Source organism: Cherax quadricarinatus, chromosome 93, assembly GCF_038502225.1.
Source record: "Cherax quadricarinatus isolate ZL_2023a chromosome 93, ASM3850222v1, whole genome shotgun sequence".
Lineage (NCBI taxonomy): Eukaryota > Metazoa > Arthropoda > Malacostraca > Decapoda > Parastacidae > Cherax > Cherax quadricarinatus.
Genome location: NC_091384.1, coordinates 11,663,239 through 11,690,483, shown reverse-complemented (window position 1 = coordinate 11,690,483; position 27,245 = coordinate 11,663,239). Strand labels below are relative to the sequence as shown.

At 38.4% G+C, this 27,245-nt stretch overlaps 1 protein-coding gene across 1 annotated transcript in view; it reads left to right on the top strand.

Annotated features, from left to right (window-relative positions):
* LOC128703523 (uncharacterized) overlaps window positions 1–20,987 on the top strand; it is a 586,091-nt gene extending 565,104 nt beyond the window's left edge. The window contains exon 7 of the mRNA XM_070104691.1: window positions 20,232–20,987. Within this exon, the coding sequence (XP_069960792.1) occupies window positions 20,232–20,423 (192 nt within the window). The 3' untranslated portion in view covers window positions 20,424–20,987. The remainder of the gene's footprint in view (window positions 1–20,231) is intronic.
* The last annotated feature ends 6,258 nt before the right edge of the window (window positions 20,988–27,245 follow it).

The following is a 27,245-nucleotide window of genomic DNA, read 5'->3' as shown; positions in this document are numbered from 1 at the left end:
ATCTTTGACGTTATTCACATGTTTTTATTTAATATACGAGACGAATTATTGTCTTTTCATAATAATGTTTAACGATATTAAACCATAAATTATATTAGCCATAGAAATTACGGGGAGTTTATCTGGAGAAGGTTTCAGGGGTCAGTGCCCCCGCGGCTCGGTCTGACACCAGCTACTGCTGACACACGAACCACAGCCTGGTTCCTGTCCAGTGGCTTCTTGAAGACAGTCAGGGGTCTTGAAGACAGCCAGGGTTCTTGAAGACAGTCAGGGGTCTTGAAGACAGCCAGAGTTCTTGAAGACAGCCAGGGTTCTTGAAGACAGCCAGGGTTCTTGAAGACAGTCAGGGGTCTTGAAGACAGCCAGGGTTCTTGAAGACAGCCAGGGGTCTTGACGACAGCCAGGGGTCTTGAAGACAGCCAGGGGTCTTGAAGGCAGCCAGGGGTCTTGAAGACAGCCAGGGGTCTTGAAGGCAGCCAGGGGTCTTGAAGGCAGCCAGGGGTCTTGAAGACAGTCAGGGGTCTTGAAGACAGCCAGGGGTCTTGAAGACAGCCAGGGGTCTTGAAGACAGCCAGGGGTCTTGAAGACAGCCAGGGGTCTTGAAGACAGCCAGGGGTTTTGAAGACAGCCAGGGGTCTTGAAAACAGCCAGGGGTCTTGAAAACATCCAGGGGTCTATTGGTAATCCCCCTTATGTATGCTGGGAGGCAGTTGAACAGTCTTGGGCCCCTGACACTTATTGTGTTGTCTCAGTGTACTCGTGGCGCCCCGCGTTTCATCGGGGAAATGTTACATGGTTAAAATTAGTCACAATATATGTATTTAAATTTCGACATAAAATTCTGAGTCACACACCGTAGCTGGCAATTAAGTTTTGATTAGATAATTATAGCTGATCAGGATAATATTCTCCATAGATTTGTTATTGATTGAATACCTTGTTTAAGTAACTGTCTTGTTCATTCCCATATACCATCATGTACGTCACCATTCAGGTAACGTACATGATTGTATATGTAATTTTTCTTATCCACAAGTTTGACTGTATAATGTTAGCACAGGACAGCTAAAAAAAATTATTGTGGGCAGCTGGTCCAGTGGCTAAAGCGTCGGTTTGGAGTTTTATGACTCTCTGATCGCGGGTTCAAGCCCCGCCCGTGGTATGGTAAGTTTATGTAAATCTCTGCAGTGCCTTTTCTCTTTCATAAAAAAGGGGTATTTACGTGGTAAGGTGATTAGAGATTATGTAATTTTAAGGTAGTTTATGGCAAGGCAGTGTGTCAAGACGCTGCTCGTTTACCTGTAATAAATGTTCAAGGCGAACTGAGCCAAAATAATGTGTATCAAGGTAATATGTGCTGTATCAAGGTAATATGTGCTGTATCAAGGTAATATGTGTTGTATCAAGGTAATATGTGCTGTATCAAGGTAATATGTGCTGCATCAAGGTAATATTTGCTGTATCAAGGTAATATATTGTGTATCAAGATAATATGTGCTGCATCAAGGTAATATATGCTGTATCAAGGTAATATGTGTTGTATCAAGGTAATATGTGCTGTATCAAGGTAGTATGTGCTGTATCAAGGTAATATATGCTACATAAAGGTAATATATGCTGTATCAAGGTAATATATGGTGTATAAAGGTAATATGCACTGTATCAAGGTAATATGTGTTGTATCAACGTAATATGTGCTCTATCAAGGTAATATGTGCTCTATCAAGGTAATATGTGCTCTATCAAGGTAATATGTGCTCTATCAAAGTAATATGTGCTCTATCAAGGTAATATGTGCTCTATCAAGATAATATGTGCTCTATCAAGGTAATATGTGCTCTATCAAGGTAATATGTGCTCTATCAAGGTAATATGTGCTCTATCAAGGTAATATGTGCTCTATCAAGGTAATATGTGCTCTATCAAGGTAATATGTGCTCTATCAAAGTAATATGTGCTCTTTGACGGAGATGTTTTTAAAAATACTGAGTGTTTTTCTTATATCAAGGTCAGCTAATTCATAATATTGATTTTTAGTCAGTGTTTTCTAATTTGATCGGAAATGTTACAATGTACATTGGATCACTACTGTTTCTATATTAACATTTTCAGTGCAGCTCGATCGGTAGCGCACTCAGCTCACACACTGAGGTCCGGGGTTCGAATCTCCTCCTGTACGGTTGGAAAATATTAGGGACGTGTTTCCATAAGACACCTGCTGTCCCTGTCCCTGTCCCTGTTCACTCATCACTTTAAAATGGGTACCTTGGCGTTAGTGGACTGGTGTGGGTCGCATCCTGGGTGTTAGTGGACTGGTGTGGGTCACATTATGGGTGTTAGTGGACTGGTGTGGGTCACATCCTGGGTGTTAGTGGATTGGTGTGGGTCACATCCTGGGCGTTAGTGGACTGGTGTGGGTCACATCCTGGGTGTTAGTGGACTGGTGTGAGTCACATCCTGGGTGTTAGTGGACTGGTGTGGGTCACATCCTGGGTGTTAGTGGACTGGTGTATGTCACATCCTGGGTGTTAGTGGACAGGTGTGAGTCACATCCTGGGTGTTAGTGGACTGGTGTGGGTCACATCCTGGGTGTTAGTGGACTGGTGTGAGTCACATCCTGGGTGTTAATGGACTGGTTTGGGTGACATCCTGGGTGTTAGTGGACTGGTGTGGGTCACATCCTCGGTGTTAGTGGACTGGTGTGGTTCGTATCCTGGGTGTTAGTGGACTGGTGTGGGTCACATCCTGGGTGTTAGTGGACTGGTGTGGGTCACATCCTGGGTGTTAGTGCACTGGTGTGGGTCACATCCTGGGTGTTAGTGCACTGGTGTGGGTCACATCCTGGGTGTTAGTGGACTGGCGTGTGTCGCATCCTGGGTGTTAGTGGACTGGTGTGGGTCGTATCCTGGGTGTTAGTGGACTGGTGTGGGTCATATCCTGGGTGTTAGTGCACTGGTGTGGGTCACATCCTGGGCGTTAGTGCACTGGTGTGGGTCACATCCTGGGTGTTAGTGCACTGGTGTGGGTCACATCCTGGGTGTTAGTGGACTGGTGTGGGTCACATCCTGGGTGTTAGTGGACTGGTGTGGGTCACATCCTAGGGGTTAGTGGACTGGTGTGGGTCGCATCCTGGGTGTTAGTGGACTGGTGTGGGTCGCATCCTGGGTGTTAGTGGACTGGTGTGGGTCGCATCCTGGGTGTTAGTGGACTGGTGTGGGTCGCATCCTGAGTGTTAGTGGACTGGTGTGGGTCGCATCCTAGGTGTTAGTGGACTGGTGTGGGTCGCATCCTGGGTGTTAGTGGACTGGTGTGGGTCGCATCCTGGGTGTTAGTGGACTGGTGTGGGTCGCATCCTGGGTGTTAGTGGACTGGTGTGGGTCGCATCCTGAGTGTTAGTGGACTGGTGTGGGTCGCATCCTGGGTGTTAGTGGACTGGTGTGGGTCACATCCTGGGTGTTAGTGGACTGGTGTGGGTCGCATCCTGGGTGTTAGTGGACTGGTGTGGAACACATCCTGGGTGTTAGTGGACTGGTGTGGAACACATCCTGGGTGTTAGTGGACTGGTGTGGAACACATCCTGGGTGTTAGTGGACTGGTGTGGGTCACATCCTGGGTGCTAGTGGACTGGTGTGGGTCACATCCTGGGTGTTAGTGGACTGGTGTGGGTCACATCCTGGGTGTTAGTGGACTGGTATGGGTCACATCCTGGGTGTTAGTGGACTGGTGTGGGTCACATCCTGGGTGTTAGTGGACTGGTGTGGGTCCCATCCTGGGTGTTAGTGGACTAGTGTGGGTCATATCTAGGGTGTTAGTGGACTGGTGTGAGTCACATCCTGGGTGTTAGTGGACTGGTGTGGGTCACATCCTGGGTGTTAGTGGTCTGGTGTGGGTCCCATCCTGGGTGTTAGTGGACTGGTGTGGGTTACATCCTGGGTGTTAGTGGACTGGTGTGGGTCACATCCTGGGTGTTAGTGGAATGGTGTGGATCGCATCCTGGGTGTTAGTGGACTGGTGTGGGTCACATCCTGGGTGTTAGTGGACTGGTGTGGGTCGCATCCTGGGTGTTAGTGGACTGGTGTGGGTCCCATCCTGGGTGTTAGTGGACTGGTGTGGGTCGCATCCTGGGTGTTAGTGGACTGGTGTGGGTCGCATCCTGGGTGTTAGTGGACTGGTGTGGGTCGCATCCAGGGTGTTAGTGGACTGGTGTGGGTCACATCCAGGGTGTTAGTGGACTGGTGTGGGTCGCATCCTGAGTGTTAGTGGACTGGTGAGGGTCACATCCTGGGTGTTAGTGTACTGGTGTGGGTCATATCCTGGGTGTTGGTGGACTGGTGTGGGTCACATCCTGGGTGTTAGTGGACTGGTGTGGGTCACATCCTGCGTGTTAGTGGACTGGTGTGGGTCGCATCCTGGGTGTTAGTGGACTGGTGTGGGTCACATCCTGGGTGTTAGTGGACTGGTGTGGGTCACATCCTGGGTGTTAGTGGACTGGTGTGGGTCACATCCTGGGTGTTAGTGGACTGGTGTGGGTCACATCCTGGGTGTTAGTGGACTGGTGTGGGTCACATCCTGGGTGTTAGTGGACTGGTGTGGGTCACATCCTGGGTGTTAGTGGACTGGTGTGGGTCACATCCTGGGTCAAAACTGACCTAATTTGCGGGAAATGCTTATTGTTGTTGTTGTTGTTGTTGTTGTTGTTGTTGTTGTTGTTGTTGTTGTTGTTGTTGTTGTTGTTGTTGTTGTTGTTGTTCTCCATTAAATGCTGGAAAACAACAGATATTAGTATTTTATCTATCGGTTATTTCCGTGTCACGATGATCTGTGTATCTTACACTATAACACATACAACAGATACTGTGTATCTTACACAATAACACATACAGCAGACACTGTGTATCTTACACAATAACACATACAGCAGACACTGTGTATCTTACACAATAACACATACAGCAGACACTATGTATCTTACACTATAACACATACAGCAGACACTGTGTATCTTACACAATAACACATACAGCAGACACTATGTATCTTACACAATAACACATACAGAAGACACTATGTATCTTACACTATAACACATACAGCAGATACTATGTATCTTACACAATAACACATACAGCAGACACTGTGTATCTTACACAATAACACATACAGCAGACACTATGTATCTTACACAATAACACATACAGAAGACACTATGTATCTTACACTATAACACATACAGCAGACACTATGTATCTTACACAATAACACATACAGCAGACACTGTGTATCTTACACAATAACACATACAGCAGACACTATGTATCTTACACAATAACACATACAGCAGAGACTATGTATCTTACACAATAACACATACAGCAGACACTGTGTATCTTACACAATAACACATACAGCAGACACTGTGTATCTTACACAATAACACATACAGCAGAGACTATGTATCTTACACAATAACACATACAGCAGACACTGTGTATCTTACACAATAACACATACAGCAGACACTGTGTATCTTACACAATAACACATACAGCAGACACTATGTATCTTACACAATAACACATACAGCAGACACTGTGTATCTTACACAATAACACATACAGCAGACACTGTGTATCTTACACAATAACACATACAGCAGAGACTATGTATCTTACACAATAACACATACAGCAGACACTGTGTATCTTACACAATAACACATACAGCAGACACTGTGTATCTTACACAATAACACATACAGCAGACACTATGTATCTTACACAATAACACATACAGCAGACACTGTGTATCTTACACAATAACACATACAGCAGACACTATGTATCTTACACAATAACACATACAGCAGACACTATGTATCTTACACAATAACACATACAGCAGACACTGTGTATCTTACACAATAACACATACAGCAGACACTGTGTATCTTACACAATAACACATACAGCAGACACTGTGTATCTTACACAATAACACATACAGCAGACACTGTGTATCTTACACAATAACACATACAGCAGACACTATGTATCTTACACAATAACACATACAGCAGACACTATGTATCTTACACAATAACACATACAGCAGACACTATGTATCTTACACAATAACACATACAGCAGACACTATGTATCTTACACAATAACACATACAGCAGACACTATGTATCTTACACAATAACACATACAGCAGACACTATGTATCTTACACAATAACACATACAGCAGACACTGTGTATCTTACACAATAACACATACAGCAGAGACTATGTATCTTACACAATAACACATACAGCAGACACTGTGTATCTTACACAATAACACATACAGCAGAGACTATGTATCTTACACAATAACACATACAGCAGACACTATGTATCTTACACAATAACACATACAGCAGACACTGTGTATCTTACACAATAACACATACAGCAGAGACTATGTATCTTACACAATAACACATACAGCAGACACTGTGTATCTTACACAATAACACATACAGCAGAGACTATGTATCTTACACAATAACACATACAGCAGACACTATGTATCTTACACAATAACACATACAGCAGACACTATGTATCTTACACAATAACACATACAGCAGAGACTATGTATCTTACACAATAACACATACAGCAGACACTATGTATCTTACACAATAACACATACAGCAGACACTATGTATCTTACACAATAACACATACAGCAGACACTGTGTATCTTACACAATAACACATACAGCAGACACTATGTATCTTACACAATAACACATACAGCAGACACTATGTATCTTACACAATAACACATACAGCAGACACTATGTATCTTACACAATAACACATACAGCAGACACTATGTATCTTACACAATAACACATACAGCAGACACTGTGTATCTTACAAAATAACACATACAGCAGACACTATGTATCTTACACAATAACACATACAGCAGAGACTATGTATCTTACACAATAACACATACAGCAGACACTATGTATCTTACACAATAACACATACAGCAGACACTATGTATCTTACACAATAACACATACAGCAGACACTGTGTATCTTACACAATAACACATACAGCAGACACTATGTATCTTACACAATAACACATACAGCAGACACTATGTATCTTACACAATAACACATACAGCAGACACTATGTATCTTACACAATAACACATACAGCAGACACTATGTATCTTACACAATAACACATACAGCAGACACTGTGTATCTTACACAATAACACATACAGCAGACACTATGTATCTTACACAATAACACATACAGCAGACACTATGTATCTTACACAATAACACATACAGCAGACACTATGTATCTTACACAATAACACATACAGCAGACACTATGTATCTTACACAATAACACATACAGCAGACACTATGTATCTTACACAATAACACATACAGCAGACACTGTGTATCTTACACAATAACACATACAGCAGACACTATGTATCTTACACAATAACACATACAGCAGACACTATGTATCTTACACAATAACACATACAGCAGACACTATGTATCTTACACAATAACACATACAGCAGACACTGTGTATCTTACACAATAACTCATACAGCAGACACTGTGTATCTTACACAATAACACATACAGCAGACACTGTGTATCTTACACAAAAACACATACAGCAGACACTGTGCATCTTACACAATAACACATACAGCAGACACTGTGTATCTTACACAATAACACATACAGCAGACACTGTGCGTCTTACACAATAACACATACAGCAGACACTGTGTATCTTACACAATAACACATACAGCAGACACTGTGTATCTTACACAATAACACATACAGCAGACACTGTGTATCTTACACAATAACACATACAGCAGACACTGTGTATCTTACACAATAACACATACAGCAGACACTGTGTATCTTACACAATAACACATACAGCAGACACTGTGTATCTTACACAATAACACATACAGCAGACACTATGTATCTTACACAATAACACATACAGCAGACACTGTGTATCTTACACAATAACACATACAGAAGACACTATGTATCTTACAAAATAACACATACAGCAGACACTATGTATCTTACACAATAACACATACAGCAGACACTGTGTATCTTACACAATAACACATACAGCAGACACTGTGTATCTTACACAATAACACATACAGCAGACACCATGTATCTTACACAATAACACATACAGCAGACACTATGTATCTTACACAATAACACATACAGCAGACACTATGTATCTTACACAATAACACATACAGCAGACACTGTGTATCTTACACAATAACACATACAGCAGACACTGTGTATCTTACACAATAACACATACAGCAGACACTGTGTATCTTACACAATAACACATACAGCAGACTCTATGTATCTTACACAATAACACATACAGCAGACACTATGTATCTTACACAATAACACATACAGCAGAGACTATGTATCTTACACAATAACACATACAGCAGACACTATGTATCTTACACAATAACACATACAGCAGAGACTATGTATCTTACACAATAACACATACAGCAGACACTATGTATCTTACACAATAACACATACAGCAGAGACTATGTATCTTACACAATAACACATACAGCAGACACTATGTATCTTACACAATAACACATACAGCAGACACTATGTATCTTACACAATAACACATACAGCAGAGACTATGTATCTTACACAATAACACATACAGCAGACACTATGTATCTTACACAATAACACATATAGCAGACACTGTGTATCTTACACAATAACACATACAGCAGACACTATGTATCTTACACAATAACACATACAGCAGAAACTATGTATCTTACACAATAACACATACAGCAGACACTGTGTATCTTACACAATAACACATACAGCAGACAATATGTATCTTACACAATAACACATACAGCAGACACTGTGTATCTTACACAATAACACATACAGCAGACACTGTGTATCTTACACAATAACACATACAGCAGACACTGTGTATCTTACACAATAACACATACAGCAGACACTGTGTATCTTACACAATAACACATACAGCAGACACTGTGTATCTTACACAATAACACATACAGCAGACACTGTGTATCTTATACAATAACACATACAGCAGACACTATGTATCTTACACAATAACACATACAGCAGACACTATGTATCTTACACAATAACACATACAGCAGACACTGTGTATCTTACACAATAACACATACAGCAGACACTATGTATTTTACACAATAACACATACAGCAGACACTGTGTATCTTACACAATAACACATACAGCAGACACTGTGTATCTTACACAATAACACATACAGCGGACACTGTGTATCTTACACAATAACACATACAGCAGACACTATGTATCTTACACAATAACACATACAGCAGACACTGTGTATCTTACACAATAACACATACAGCAGACACTATGTATCTTACACAATAACACATACAGCAGACACTATGTATCTTACACAATAACACATACAGCAGAGACTATGTATCCAGTATGTATCCAGTATGTATCCAGTATGTATCCAGTATGTATCCAGTGTGTATCCAGTATGTATCCAGTATGTATCCAGTATGTATCCAGTGTGTATCCAGTATGTATCCAGTATGTATCCAGTATGTATCCAGTATGTATCCAGTATGTATCCAGTATGTATCCAGTATGTATCCAGTATGTATCCAGTGTGTATCCAGTATGTATCCAGTATGTATCCAGTATGTATCCAGTGTGTATCCAGTATGTATCCAGTATGTATCCAGTATGGGTTTCACAAATACTGAAATGTTTATTTCAGGTTCTGAAACTAATCCCGAGAATTTTGGTTGTCGTGAATTAGATAAGTGAATTATCATGCAAATGTCCATGATTTATCAAGATAATTTTCGAAAAAAAGGTCTTCTTGAAAAAGATGATAATCCTGAAGGGTGCAAAAAAATGTTGCCATAATGTTAGTGTTGCCATAATGTTAGTGCTGAAATAATGTTAGTGTTGCCATAATGTTAGTGTTGCCATAATGTTAGTGTTGCCATATTGTTAGTGTTATAATGTTAGTGTTGCCATAATGTTAGTGTTGCCATAATGATAGTGTTGTTATAATGTTAGTGTTGCCATAATGTTAGTGTTGCAATAATGTTTATGTAGTCATAATGTTAGTATTATAATAATGTTAGTGTTGCCATAATGTTAGTGTTGCCATAATGTTAGTGTTGTCATAATGGTAGTGTTGTCATAATGTTAGTGTTCCCATAATGTTAGTGTTGCCATAATGTTAGTGTTGCCATAATGTTAGTGTTGTCATAATGGTAGTGTTGCCATAATGTTAGTGTTGCCATAATGTTAGTGTTCTCATAATGTTAGTGTAGTCATAATGTTAGTATTGCCATAATGTTAGTGTTGCCATAATGTTAGTGTTGTCATAATGTTAGTGTTGCCATAATGTTAGTGTTGCCATAATGTTAGTGTTGTCATAATGTTAGTGTCGCCATAATGTTAGTGTTGCCATAATGTTAGTGTTCTCATAATGTTAGTGTAGTCATAATGTTAGTATTGCCATAATGTTAGTGTTGCCATAATGTTAGTGTTGTCATAATGTTAGTGTTGCCATAATGTTAGTGTTGCCATAATGTTAATGTTGTCATAATGTTAGTGTTGCCATAATGTTAGTGTTGCTATAATGTTAGTGTTGCCATAATGTTAGTGTTGCCATAATGTTAGTGTTCTCATAATGTTAGTGTAGTCATAATGTTAGTATTGTCATAATGTTAGTGTTGCCATAATGTTAGTGTTGTCATAATGTTAGTGTTGCCATAATGTTAGTGTTGTCATAATGCTAGTGTTGTCATAATGTTAGTGTTGCCATAATGTTAGTGCCATAATGTTAGTGTTGTCATAATGTTAGTGTTGCCATAATGTTAGTGTTGCCATAATACTAGTGTTGTCATAATGTTAGTTTTGCCATAATGTTAGTGTTGCCATAATACTAGTGTTGTCATAATGTTAGTTTTGCCATAATGTTAGTGTTGCCATAATGTTAGTGTTGCCATAATACTAGTGTTGTCATAATGTTAGTTTTGCCATAATGTTAGTGTTGTCATAATGTTAGTGTTGCCATAATACTAGTGTTGTCATAATGTTAGTTTTGCCATAATGTTAGTGTTGTCATAATGTTAGTTTTGCCATAATGTTAGTGTTGTCATAATGTTAGTGTTGCCATAATACTAGTGTTGCCATAATGTTAGTGTTGCCATAATACTAGTGTTGTCATAATGTTAGTGTTGTCATAATGTTAGTGTTGCCATAATGTTAGTGTTGTCATAATGTTAGTGTTGCCATAATACTAGTGTTGCCATAATGTTAGTGTTGCCATAATACTAGTGTTGTCATAATGTTAGTTTTGCCATAATGTTAGTGTTGTCATAATGTTAGTGTTGCCATAATGTTAGTGTTGCCATAATGTTAGTGTTGCCATAATACTAGTGTTGTCATAATGTTAGTGTAGTCATAATGTTAGTGTTGTCATAATGTTAGTGTTGCCATAATACTAGTGTTGTCATAATGTTAGTGTTGTCATAATGTTAGTGTTGCCATAATGTTAGTGTTGCCATAATACTAGTGTTGTCATAATGTTAGTGTAGTCATAATGTTAGTGTTGTCATAATGTTAGTTTTGCCATAATGTTAGTGTTGCCATAATGTTAGTGTTGCCATAATACTAGTGTTGTCATAATGTTAGTGTTGCCATAATGTTAGTGTTGCCATAATGTTAGTGTTGCCATAATGTTAGTGTTGCCATAATACTAGTGTTGTCATAATGTTAGTGTTGTCATAATGTTAGTGTTGCCATAATACTAGTGTTGTCATAATGTTAGTGTTGTCATAATGTTAGTGTTGCCATAATGTTAGTGTTGCCATAATACTAGTGTTGTCATAATGTTAGTGTAGTCATAATGTTAGTGTTGTCATAATGTTAGTGTTGCCATAATGTTAGTGTTGCCATAATACTAGTGTTGTCATAATGTTAGTGTTGTCATAATACTAGTGTTGTCATAATGTTAGTGTTGCCATAATACTAGTGTTGTCATAATGTTAGTGTTGCCATAATGTTAGTGTTGCCATATTGTTAGTGTTGCCATAATACTAGTGTTGTCATAATGTTAGTGTAGTCATAATGTTAGTGTTGTCATAATGTTAGTTTTGCCATAATGTTAGTGTTGTCATAATGTTAATGTTGCCATAATGTTAGTGTAGTCATAATGTTAGTGTTGTCATAATGTTAGTGTTGTCATAATGTTAATGTTGCCATAATGTTAGTGTAGTCATAATGTTAGTGTTGTCATAATGTTAGTGTTGCCATAATGTTAGTGTTGCCATAATACTAGTGTTATCATAATGTTAGTGTTGTCATAATACTAGTGTTGTCATAATGTTAGTGTTGCCATAATACTAGTGTTGTCATAATGTTAGTGTTCCAATAATGTTAGTGTTGCCATAATGTTAGTGTTGCCATAATACTAGTGTTGTCATAATGTTAGTGTTGTCATAATGTTAGTGCTGCCATAATGTTAGTGTTGCCATAATACTATTGTTGTCATAATGTTAGTGTAGTCATAATGTTAGTTTTGCCATAATGTTAGTGTTGTCATAATGTTAATGTTGCCATAATGTTAGTGTAGTCATAATGTTAGTGTTGCCATAATGTTAGTATTACCATAATGTTAGTGTTGCCATAATGTTAGTGTTGTCATAATGTTAATGTTGCCATAATGTTAGTGTAGTCATAATGTTAGTATTGCCATAATGTTAGTGTTGTCATAATGTTATTGTTGCCATAATGTTAGTGTTGTCATAATGTTAGTGTTGTCATAATGTTAGTGTAGTCATAATGTTAGTGTTGCCATAATGTTAGTGTTGCCATAATGTTAGTGTTGCCATAATGTTAGTGTTGTCATAATGTTAGTGTTCCCATAATGTTAGTGTTGTCATAATGTTAGTGGTGCCATAATGTTAGTGTTGCCATAATGTTATTGTTGCCATAATGTTATTGTTGCCATAATGTTAGTGTTGTCATAATGTTAGTGTTGTCATAATGTTAGTGGTGCCATAATGTTAGTGTTGCCATAATGTTATTGTTGTCATAATGTTAGTGTTGCCATAATGTTAGTGTTGTCATAATGTTAGTGTTGCCATAATGTTAGTGTTGTCATAATGTTAGTGTTGCCATAATGTTAGTGTTGTCATAATGTTAGTGTTGTCATAATGTTAGTGTTGTCATAATGTTAGTGTTGTCATAATGTTAGTGTTGTCATAATGTTAGTGTTGCCATAATGTTAGTGTTGCCATAATGTTAGTGTTGTCATAATGTTAGTGTTGTCATAATGCTAGTGTTGTCATAATGTTAGTGTTGCCATAATGTTAGTGTTGTCATAGTGTTAGTGTTGTCATAGTGTTAGTGTTGCCATAATGTTAGTGTAGTCATAATGTTAGTATTGCCATAATGTTAATGTTGCCATAATGTTAGTATTGCCATAATGTTAATGTTGCCATAATGTTAGTATTGCAATAGTGTTAGTATTGCCATAATGTTAGTGTTGCCATAATGTTAGTGTTACAATAATGTTAGTGTTGTCATAATGTTAGTGTTGCCATAATGTTAGTATTGCCATAATGTTAATGTTGCCATAATGTTAGTATTGCAATAGTGTTAGTATTGCCATAATGTTAGTGTTGTCATAATGTTAGTGTTGCCATAATGTTAGTGTTGTCATAATGTTAGTGTTGCCATAATGTTAGTGTTGTCATAATGTTAGTGGTGCCATAATGTTAGTGTTGCCATAATGTTATTGTTGCCATAATGTTATTGTTGCCATAATGTTAGTGTTGTCATAATGTTAGTGTTGTCATAATGTTAGTGGTGCCATAATGTTAGTGTTGCCATAATGTTATTGTTGTCATAATGTTAGTGTTGCTATAATGTTAGTGTTGTCATAATGCTAGTGTTGTCATAATGTTAGTGTTGCCATAATGTTAGTGTTGTCATAATGTTAGTGTTGCCATAATGTTAGTGTTGTCATAATGTTAGTGTTGCCATAATGTTAGTGTTGTCATAATGTTAGTGTTGCCATAATGTTAGTGTTGTCATAATGTTAGTGTTGTCATAATGTTAGTGTTGTCATAATGTTAGTGTTGCCATAATGTTAGTGTTGCCATAATGTTAGTGTTGTCATAATGTTAGTGTTGTCATAATGCTAGTGTTGTCATAATGTTAGTGTTGCCATAATGTTAGTGTTGTCATAGTGTTAGTGTTGTCATAGTGTTAGTGTTGCCATAATGTTAGTGTAGTCATAATGTTAGTATTGCCATAATGTTAATGTTGCCATAATGTTAGTATTGCCATAATGTTAATGTTGCCATAATGTTAGTATTGCAATAGTGTTAGTATTGCCATAATGTTAGTGTTGCCATAATGTTAGTGTTACAATAATGTTAGTGTTGTCATAATGTTAGTGTTGCCATAATGTTAGTATTGCCATAATGTTAATGTTGCCATAATGTTAGTATTGCAATAGTGTTAGTATTGCCATAATGTTAGTGTTGTCATAATGTTAGTGTTGCCATAATGTTAGTGTTGTCATAATGTTAGTATTGCCGTAATGTTAGTATTGCAATAATATTAGTATTGCCATAATGTTAGTGTTGCCATAATGTTAGTATTGCAGTAATGCTAGTGTTGCCATAATAGTGTTTCCATAATGTTTGTATTGCCATAATGTTAGTGTTGCCATAATGTTAGTGTTGCCATAATGATAGCGTTGCCATAATGTTAGTGTTGCCATAATGTTAGTGTTGCCATAATGGTAGTGTTGCCATAATGTTAGTGTTGCCATAATGTTAGTGTTGCCATAATGTTAGTGTTGCCATAATGGTAGTGTTGCCATAATGTTAGTGTTGCCATAATGGTAGTGTTGCCATAATAGTGTTGCCATAATGTTAGTATTGCCATAATGTTAGTGTTGCCATAATGGTAGTGTTGCCATAATGTTAGTGTTGCCATAATGTTAGTGTTGCCATAATGTTAGTGTTGCCATAATGTTAGTGTTGTCATAATGTTAGTGTAGTCATAATGTTAGTGTTGCCATAATGTTAGTGTTGCCATAATGTTAGTGTTGCCATAATGTTTGTGTTGCCATAATGTTAGTGTTGCCATAATGTTTGTGTTGCCATAATGTTAGTGTTGCCATAATGTTAGTGTTGCCATAATGTTAGTGTTGCCATAATGTTAGTGTTGCCATAATGTTAGTGTTGTCATAATGTTAGTGTAGTCATAATGTTAGTGTTGCCATAATGTTAGTGTTGCCATAATGTTAGTGTTGCCATAATGTTTGTGTTGCCATAATGTTAGTGTTGCCATAATGTTTGTGTTGCCATAATGTTAGTGTTGCCATAATGTTAGTGTTGCCATAATGTTAGTGTTGCCATAATGTTAGTGTTGCCATAATGTTAGTGTTGCCATAATGTTAGTGTTGCCATAATGTTTTCTGCAATATCAGATCTGCATGGTATATTTTACTAATGGTATTTAAGTTAACCCTGTGTTATAATAATGATAATCCTAGGCGCTACACATGATCCCTGTGTTATAATAATGATAATCCTAGAAGCTACACATGATTCCTGTGGTATAATAATGATAATCCTGCAAGCTACACATGATCCCTGTGTTATAATAATGATAATCCTACAAGCTACACATGATCCTTGTGTTATAATAATGATAATCCTGCAAGCTACACATGATCCCTGTGTTATAATAATGATAATCCTACAAGCTACACATGATTCCTGTGTTATAATAATGATAATCCTACAAGCTACACATGATTCCTGTGTTATAATAATGATAATCCTACAAGCTACACATGATTCCTGTGTTATAATAATGATAATCCTACAAGCTACACATGATCCCTGTGTTATAATAATGATAATCCTAGAAGCTACACATGATCCCTGTGTTATAATAATGATAATCCTACAAGCTACACATGATCCCTGTGTTATAATAATGATAATCCTAGAAGCTACACATGATCCCTGTGTTATAATAATGATAATCCTAGAAGCTACACATGATCCCTGTGTTATAATAATGATAATCCTAGAAGCTACACATGATCCCTGTGTTATAATAATGATAATCCTAGGAGCTACACATGATCCCTGTGTTATAATAATGATAATCCTAGGAGCTACACATGATCCCTGTGTTATAATAATGATAATCCTAGAAGCTACACATGATCCCTGTGTTATAATAATGATAATCCTACAAGCTACACATGATCCCTGTTATAATAATGATAATCCTAGAAGCTACACATGATCCCTGTGTTATAATAATGATAATCCTAGAAGCTACACATGATCCCTGTTTTATAATAATGATAATCCTAGGAGCTACACATGATCCCTGTGTTATAATAATGATAATCCTAGGAGCTACACATGATCCCTGTGTTATAATAATGATAATCCTAGGAGCTACACATGATCCCTGTGTTATAATAATGATAATCCTAGGAGCTACACATGATCCCTGTGTTATAATAATGATAATCCTAGGAGCTACACATGATCCCTGTGTTATAATAATGATAATCCTAGGAGCTACACATGATCCCTGTGTTATAATAATGATAATCCTAGGAGCTACACATGATCCCTGTGTTATAATAATGATAATCCTAGGAGCTACACATGATCCCTGTGTTATAATAATGATAATCCTAGGGGCTACACATGATCCCTGTGTTATAATAATGATAATCCTACAAGCTACACATGATCCCTGTGTTATAATAATGATAATCCTACAAGCTACACATGATCCCTGTGTTATAATAATGATAATCCTACAAGCTACACATGTTCCCTGTGTTATAATAATGATAATCCTGCAAGCTACACATGATTCCTGTGGTATAATAATGCTAATCCTGCAAGCTACACATGATTCCTGTGTTATAATAATGATAATCCTGCAAGCTACACATGATCCCTGTGTTATAATAATGATAATCCTACAAGCTACACATGATCCCTGTGTTATAATAATGATAATCCTACAAGCTACACATGATTCCTGTGGTATAATAATGATAATCCTGCAAGCTACACATGATTCCTGTGTTATAATAATGATAATCCTACAAGCTACACATGATCCCTGTGTTATAATAATGATAATCCTGCAAGCTACACATGATCCCTGTGTTATAATAATGAGAATCCTACAAGCTGCACATGATCCCTGTGTTATAATAATGATAATCCTACAAGCTACGCATGATCCATGTGTTATAATAATGATAATCCTACAAGCTGCACATGATCCCTGTGTTATAATAATGATAATCCTACAAGCTACACATGATCCCTGTGTTATAATAATGAGAATCGTACAAGCTACACATGATCCCTGTGTTATAATAATGAGAATCCTACAAGCTACACATGATCCCTGTGTTATAATAATGATAATCCTACAAGCTACACATGATCCCTGTGTTATAATAATGAGAATCGTACAAGCTACACATGATCCCTGTGTTATAATAATGATAATCCTACAAGCTACACATGATCCCTGTGTTATAATAATGAGAATCCTACAAGCTACACATGATCCCTGTGTTATAATAATGAGAATCCTACAAGCTGCACATGATCCCTTTGTTATAATAATGATAATCCTACAAGCTGCACATGATTCCTGTGTTATAATAATGATAATCCTGCAAGCTACACATGATCCCTGTGTTATAATAATGATAATCCTACAAGCTACACATGATCCCTGTGTTATAATAATGATAATCCTACAAGCTACACATGATTCCTGTGGTATAATAATGATAATCCTGCAAGCTACACATGATTCCTGTGTTATAATAATGATAATCCTACAAGCTACACATGATCCCTGTGTTATAATAATGATAATCCTGCAAGCTACACATGATCCCTGTGTTATAATAATGAGAATCCTACAAGCTGCACATGATCCCTGTGTTATAATAATGATAATCCTACAAGCTACACATGATCCCTGTGTTATAATAATGATAATCCTACAAGCTGCACATGATCCCTGTGTTATAATAATGATAATCCTACAAGCTACACATGATCCCTGTGTTATAATAATGAGAATCGTACAAGCTACACATGATCCCTGTGTTATAATAATGAGAATCCTACAAGCTACACATGATCCCTGTGTTATAATAATGATAATCCTACAAGCTACACATGATCCCTGTGTTATAATAATGAGAATCGTACAAGCTACACATGATCCCTGTGTTATAATAATGATAATCCTACAAGCTACACATGATCCCTGTGTTATAATAATGAGAATCCTACAAGCTACACATGATCCCTGTGTTATAATAATGAGAATCCTACAAGCTGCACATGATCCCTGTGTTATAATAATGATAATCCTACAAGCTGCACATGATCCCTGTGTTATAATAATGATAATCCTACAAGCTACACATGATCCCTGTGTTATAATAATGATAATCCTACAAGCTACACATGATTCCTGTGTTATAATAATGATAATCCTGCAAGCTACACATGATTCCTGTGTTATAATAATGATAATCCTGCAAGCTACACATGATTCCTGTGTTATAATAATGATAATCCTGCAAGCTACACATGATTCCTGTGTTATAATAATGAGAATCCTACAAGCTACACATGATCCCTGTGTTATAATAATGATAATCCTACAAGCTACACATGATTCCTGTGTTATAATAATGATAATCCTGCAAGCTACACATGATTCCTGTGTTATAATAATGATAATCCTGCAAGCTACACATGATCCCTGTGTTATAATAATGATAATCCTGCAAGCTACACATGATCCCTGTGTTATAATAATGAGAATCCTACAAGCTACACATGATCCCTGTGTTATAATAATGATAATCCTGCAAGCTACACATGATCCCTGTGTTATAATAATGAGAATCCTACAAGCTACACATGATCCCTGTGTTATAATAATGATAATCCTACAAGCTGCACATGATCCCTGTGTTATAATAATGATAATCCTTCAAGCTACACATGATCCCTGTGTTATAATGATGATAATCCTGCAAGGGCTCTGGTGGCCTGGTGGTTAACGCTCTCGCTTCACACGGTGAGGGCCTGGGTTCGATTCCCAGCCAGAGTAGAAACATTGGACGTGTTTCTTTCCACCTGTTGTCTATGTTCCCCATCAGTAAAATGGGTACCTGGGTGTTAGTCGACTGGTGTGGGTCGCATCCTGGGACACTGACCTAAGGAGGCCTGGTCACAGACCGGGCCGCGGGGGCGTTGACCCCCGGAACTCTCTACAGGCTACAGGTAAGCTGCACCTGTGTATTTATGATCTAAGATCGAGTTATATCTACCTATATTACAAGTTAATGAGCCGAGGAAGTACCAACTAGTGAGAGTTATAATTACGGGACTTAATTTTCCATATGAACTAAGTGAGAAAGTCTTAGAAATGTGATAAAAGTTTTGGTTTTTAAAATACAATGATTGCGAGTTAAGGGAGTTTTTATTTTTGTTCTTAAAGTCACTGGCTTGTGACTTTGAGAACTTATTTACCATGGGTTCAATCCCCACCTGTTCCCTGGCTTCTTTGCAATCGTGTTATTACTATTTCGTGGGACATGACGTCTCTCAGGTGGGTGGGCTGGGTTTTGTGAATACCTGTGTTGCAGTATGCAGACTCCATATACACTACTCACTGCATAGACATTACTCACTGCATATACACACTGTTGTGTGTATCTTTCTGCATATATACTCAGATGTGTGCATCTTTTCTCTTTAAATACACTCAAAGGTACTGTACATATATCGAGAGATGTGATCCTTATGTGATTACCTCATCTTCCACTGTTTGTTGTATGTTTCTCTTATGTCCTTGTTTTTGTTCTGATAAAGTCACTGGATGGTGGAACATCTAAGATACCCAAGTATTAAACCTCAAGTATTAAACCTCTTAAACTGGCTCTTACATTTCAGGATGAGGCGGCTGCGGCCACTGCTGTGACTAGTGAAGGTAACGACGGTGTTGAATCTGCCGTAGCGTCTTCAGGAAGCACCACAGGGGAAAGAATGTACCGACGAAGAGGTCCTTGGTACGTACAGATGGGTCGGGTTTTCGCGACCTTCCTCTCTCGTATCTGCCCCTGCCGGTGCCCCACCAAACCATGAAGGCTCGCTGTCCCCTCCATTTGTCTTCGTACCACCGCCAACACAGCTGGGTACTGGGTCTAGGAGGCGCCCTTCTACTGAGGAAGGATTGCCAGCCGCGGCACTGAGGACACAAGTGCGCTCTACTTCTGAACTTCCATCATGACTTCAGAGATTTCGCCAATGCATTTCCCTGATTATTCAATCTTCGACATTTCAGTGAGTCGTTGGTCAATAGCCTGAACTTCCTTATGGTAGAGCATTAATTAATGCCATTATATTATTAAAAAACATAGCAAAATGAGTCTTAGATACCTTTTTTTGTAAACTTACACTATATTTTTTTGCTACCAACTTTAAAGAAATTTTAGATCTCTCACTATCTTTCTTTCTCACTCCCTCCGTCCCTACATGTCCCTTTCCCTATCCTATTTTCTTTCTAATTATGTCTTGTCTTTAGAGACAGCGGCGGTACCGAAAACTGTCAAAATCTCAAGAATGTTAAGCATCTTACCAGCTAGAAAAACTCTGACTTATTTTTTCTCCTAGTTTCTTAATTAGCAGTCAAGAACAGCAGCAATGCCTCTCCAGTTCAGTGTTTCCTGCATGATAAATGAAGCAGGGAACTTTCTTCAGTTCAGTGTTTCCTGCATGATAAATGAAGCAGGGAACTTTCTTCAGTTCAGTGTTTCCTGCATGATAAATGAAGCAGGGAACTTTCTTCAGTTCAATGTTTCCTGTATGATAAATGAAGCAGGGAACTTTCTTCAGTTCAATGTTTCCTGTATGATAAATGAAGCAGGGAACTTTCTTCAGTTCAGTGTTTCCTGCATGATAAATGAAGCAGGGAACTTTCTTCAGTTCAATGTTTCCTGTATGATAAATGAAGCAGGGAACTTTCTTCAGTTCAGTGTTTCCTGCATGATAAATGAAGCAGGGAACTTTCTTCAGTTCAGTGTTTCCTGCATGATAAATGAAGCAGGGAACTTTCTTCAGTTCAGTGTTTCCTGCATGATAAATGAAGCAGGGAACTTTCTTCAGTTCAGTGTTCCCTGCATGATAAATGAAGCAGGGAACTTTCTTCAGTTCAGTGTTTCCTGCATGATAAATGAAGCAGGGAACTTTCTTCAGTTCAGTGTTCCCTGCATGATAAATGAAGCAGGGAACTTTCTTCAGTTCAGTGTTTCCTGTATGATAAATGAAGCTGGGAACTCTCTCCAGTTCAGTGTTCCCTGCATGATAAATGAAGCTGGGAACTTTCTTCAGTTCAGTGTTTCCTGCATGATAAATGAAGCAGGGAACTTTCTTCAGTTCAGTGTTTCCTGCATGATAAATGAAGCAGGGAACTTTCTTCAGTTCAGTGTTTCCTGCATGATAAATGAAGCAGGGAACTTTCTTCAGTTCAATGTTTCCTGTATGATAAATGAAGCAGGGAACTTTCTTCAGTTCAATGTTTCCTGTATGATAAATGAAGCAGGGAACTTTCTTCAGTTCAGTGTTTCCTGCATGATAAATGAAGCAGGGAACTTTCTTCAGTTCAATGTTTCCTGTATGATAAATGAAGCAGGGAACTTTCTTCAGTTCAATGTTTCCTGTATGATAAATGAAGCAGGGAACTTTCTTCAGTTCAGTGTTTCCTGCATGATAAATGAAGCAGGGAACTTTCTTCAGTTCAATGTTTCCTGCATGATAAATGAAGCAGGGAACTTTCTTCAGTTCAGTGTTTCCTGCATGATAAATGAAGCAGGGAACTTTCTTCAGTTCAATGTTTCCTGTATGATAAATGAAGCAGGGAACTTTCTTCAGTTCAATGTTTCCTGTATGATAAATGAAGCAGGGAACTTTCTTCAGTTCAATGTTTCCTGTATGATAAATGAAGCTGGGAACTCTCTCCAGTTCAGTGTTCCCTGCATGATAAATGAAGCAGGGAACTTTCTTCAGTTCAGTGTTTCCTGCATGATAAATGAAGCAGGGAACTTTCTTCAGTTCAGTGTTTCCTGCATGATAAATGAAGCAGGGAACTTTCTTCAGTTCAGTGTTTCCTGTATGATAAATGAAGCAGGGAACTTTCTTCAGTTCAATGTTTCCTGCATGATAAATGAAGCAGGGAACTTTCTTCAGTTCAATGTTTCCTGTATGATAAATGAAGCAGGGAACTTTCTTCAGTTCAGTGTTCCCTGCATGATAAATGAAGCAGGGAACTTTCTTCAGTTCAGTGTTCCCTGCATGATAAATGAAGCAGGGAACTTTCTTCAGTTCAGTGTTTCCTGCATGATAAATGAAGCTGGGAACTCATTATCCCGGTGATCGCTGGAACATTTTCTAGTCTCCAATAGGTAGACAGTGTCATAAAGAAAAAAATAGTAATTTCAAATTAATTTGTAGCATGGGAATTCTTCATCGTCCCAGATTTCACCCACAGTGGAACATAATCAACTTGTAATAAAGTTGGTAGAATTACCGACAATATGTAAAGTAAAAGGACACAAGTGCAACTAATGTGACATTTATTGTGGCAACGTTTCGCTCTCCAGGAGCTTTATCAAGCCATTACAAACAATACATGGACACAGACGGTATATAAAGGCTCAGAGTGAGGGGTAATACTAGTGAGGTAACATTTCGATGTTCACTAGTGGTAGTAGTAGTAGTAGTAGTAGTAGTAGTAGTAGTAGTAGTAGTAGTAGTAGTAGTGGTAGTGACAAAAGTAATACAATAAAGTTGGTAGAATTACCGACAATATGTAAAGTAAAAGGACACAAGTGCAACTAATGTGACATTTATTGTGGCAACGTTTCGCTCTCCAGGAGCTTTATCAAGCTTGATAAAGCTCCTGGAGAGCGAAACGTTGCCACAATAAATGTCACATTAGTTGCACTTGTGTCCTTTTACTTTACATAATCAACTTGATAATATCCCACTTTAGACTCCACTGTCCAAAGTGGAACTGCATCGACTACAAAGCCCCATTGTGAGTGTAACTTTGTAAATTAAACGCTGTTTCCTGCAAAATACTATATCCAAAATTACCAAATCGAGAAATTTAAGGCACTGTTAATGAATATAGTCTGAGAAAACCATACATAAGTAAACCTGAGAGAAAAAAAAAATATTAATCTAGCCTAGTCTAGGTGGTGTGATTAATGTATTTCAGTAATGAGGACAAAGCGTCTCCTGACACGGTCTTAGTCACATGTGATTTTGTAATTAGTTACGCATCAGCTCTCGTAGAGGAGCCTAATTATCACCGCATTTATAATTCAAGGGATCGCTACACAGCATATTTTGGATTAAGTCGTGGAAAACCAAATGTAATCATTTCTAAAGAAAGCAGTGCCTATCCAAGCCTAATATATTCTAACCAATCATGCCTAATCTAGACTAAGTGCAGTTTTTTAGACTTATTTCATCATATTATCGTATAACTTAGGTTTATAATGCATTAAGAACATAATAAAGAAGGAACACTGCAGGAGGCCTACTGACCCATGCGAAGGAAGTCAGTGTTGCCCTCCTGCTTAGACCAATGACCCACCTAGTCAGGTCACTTCCACTTAAGGAAGGAGCACGGCATCAGGCCTAGTAGCACAAGCATAGGCTTATGTTAGCATATAAATTCACTACTAACCCATAAATTAGACAGGAAATTTTAGAAAATATTTGGGTCCGTTATGGGCCGGTTATAGGCTTACGCTGCTATAATATGATAGGCCTATGTTGGCATATTGTCATAGATTTATGCTACATTAACGAAAAGTTTACGTTTGTATAATATCAGAGGCTTTTACTGGTAGGCCTATGTTGGCATGGTATGATAGGTTTATTTTTCTTTAATGTGGTAGGCTTAACATAGGTATTATAGGTTTATACTCTCTTGTTATAGTAAGCCTATGTTAACATAGTCTTATAGATCTATATTACAATTACAGTAGGCCTATGTTACCATGGTGTCATCAGTAAATATTTCCTTATCGTGGTAGGCTTATGTTGATATTGTGTCATAGGTTCGTAAGCTCCGTGTTTTGCATACTGTCTTAGGCCTATATTCCGTAATTATTGTAGGCCTATATTGACACGGCGTCATAGATTTTAATTTTCTTTTTCTAGTAAGATTACGTTGCGTGACGTCATATATTTACATATTATCATCATGCAAGGCTCATATTTACGTTACTCCAGACAGAGAAACAAATCATACCACGGGCGGGCTTTGAACTCGCGGTTTTCGGAAATTGTGTCGTTACGATTTCGTGAATCATCTAGTTCAGATAGAGAAAATGGGAAGATTTACAAATTGACTTCAGATAAAGTGGGTACAATAACGTAATTACATACACAGAAAGTGAGAATATATACAGAAAATTCCAGGCAGTAATGAATTAAAGAATCTAAGAGGGGAAACAAACCATACCACGGGTGGGGATAGAACCCGCGATCAGAGAGTCGCGGGTTCTATCCCCGCCCGTGGTATGGTTTGTTTGCAATCGTGTCATTACGATTTCGTGAATCATAAGAGGCGAGAGTTTTGCTCTAGGACGCAGGAGCTCACTGGAAACACAAATTATATTTACGAGACGGCTTAGATAATTGGATTTGACGAAATCGTTATTAATGGGTAATGTACTGAGAAGAGGCGATAATCTACGAATTTATTTGCACTTTACCAGTAGGGTCGTGGACTGGGTCGTGGCCCGGGCCACGGGGGCGTTGATCCCCGGAATGCCCTCCAAGTAGGATGCCCAGATGCTATTGAAGGGTTCTTCATTCATGGAATTGAAGCTACTCTGCCCTGTTTTAGATCCAACTTGACTTCCACTCATATCTCAGGCGATTCCCAATAATGAAAAGAGATAAAGGAAATGGGACAATTACTGGAGAGCCAATAAACGATAAATATAGTTATTATACCAACAGTGTATATTTTAAATAACAAAAGGCACAATACCGTGACTGGAACAATACACAAATAACCCGCACATAAAAGAGAGAAGCTCACGACGACGTTTCGGTCCGACTTGGACCATTGACAAAGTCGTCGTAAGCTTCTCTCTTTTATGTGCGGGTTATTTGTGTAGTGTATATTTTATGCAGATCGTTAACTTGGGAGGGTTAGCAGCCCAGGATAACACAGGAGGGTTAGTAACTCAGTATAACTTAAGCAAAAGATATCTGGATTAATTGCATTGTGGTTCATTTTTTGGTCCTCGTCTCCAGAATGCGACCCGCAGTAGTCGTTTAACACCCAGGTACCTACTTACTGCTAGGTGAACAGGGACAACAGGTATAAGGTGACCATCACCCAGGTACCTACTTACTGCTAGGTGAACAGTGTCAAGTGTACAGAAAATATGCACGACACTTTCACCCGTTTCAGGATTGAACCTTTCTTATAAGGGTGTGATCCTAAGTTGTTACCACTGATCCAACAAAACACTGACATAAATACTGGCCAACGAGATGGGAAGGGCGACAACAAAACTGAACATCTGAAGAGAAAGTGGTTTGCTATGGACAATTACTGTGCCTAATTACCCTGTTGGAATTCCACTAGAAACTCGTGGAGACCAAAAATAAAAAGGATGCGAATGAACAAGTGACACTTTCCAGAGAAGGTCTTCTGTGTTAGCCACATCCAGGGCTTCCATTCATATTTGATGTAAACAACCAACCAGATGGAATAGTGTTCCTTGTAACAATTAGAACAATATAATTAGTTGATGATGGACCATACCCCCGGCCGGGATTGAACCCGCGGTCATAGAGTCTCAAAACTCCAGACCGTCGCGTTAGCCACTAGACCAGCTAGCCACAATAAGATTCGTCCAACTAGGTATATTTCTACACCATAGGAAGGTTAGCACAGGCACCACTGTGACCACAAATGCAAGTTTTTACAGACGAATCTCCAGCTAGCGTGGCCGTGACGAACTCTAGCTCAAGTCCCTTCACTGCCGTCAACATGACTCACGAAATCGTAATGACACGATTGCAATCGTGTCATTACGATTTCTTGAGTCAAGTTGATGATGGAGATATACAGTCAGAAGATTTAGAAAAACTGATTAGGCAACATTTGCTGATTAGACTTTAACCTAAATGTAAGTTAGGTTCTAAATTTTGAGAGATTGAGAGACAAGAGAATGAGTACAGTTTGGGAGGGAAGACGCGAGAAATATAGAAAAAACTATGAGTGTTTGTCATTCCGACCAATATAGCAGCGAAAAATACCACCAGAATTATATACTCAGTTGGTATATGTCTTAAAAGTAAATCTTCGAGCAAACTACATAAGGTATCTCTGTGAATTCACATGTGTCAGGCTCATCCACGAGTATTCAGTACCAGCATGGAGCCCACACCAGATCACATGCAAAGATGCTACTGTATATCTCGAGTTCTGTAAGATTAGTTCCGTTTTCCAAATGGCGGACTGTTGACAATGTTGAAGACAAGACGCAAGTTTCTGGAAAAGCTTTTATTACTGCAAGGTTTCTGAGTACGGGCTGTGGGTCGTACGTTGGAGTACGTGCCACCAGCCGTAACGTCCTGGTTGAGCAGGCTTTGATCCACCGGGAGGACTGGTCAAGAACTGGACCGCGGGGGCATTGACCCCCGGAACACCTTCCAGGTAGACTCCAGGTAGGAAGGTACTTGTTTGCAGCTTAAACCGCTTAGACCACCTGATAACCCTAGTAATCATGGCCTACTGTCTTTAAAGGCTTTGATGAACATCAAAATGGTATACAATACCGACAGGTTGTTAGGTAAGACACATATGCAACAGTTAGACAACTTTATTCCGAAACGTTTCGCCTACACAGTAGGCTTCTTCAGTCGAAAACA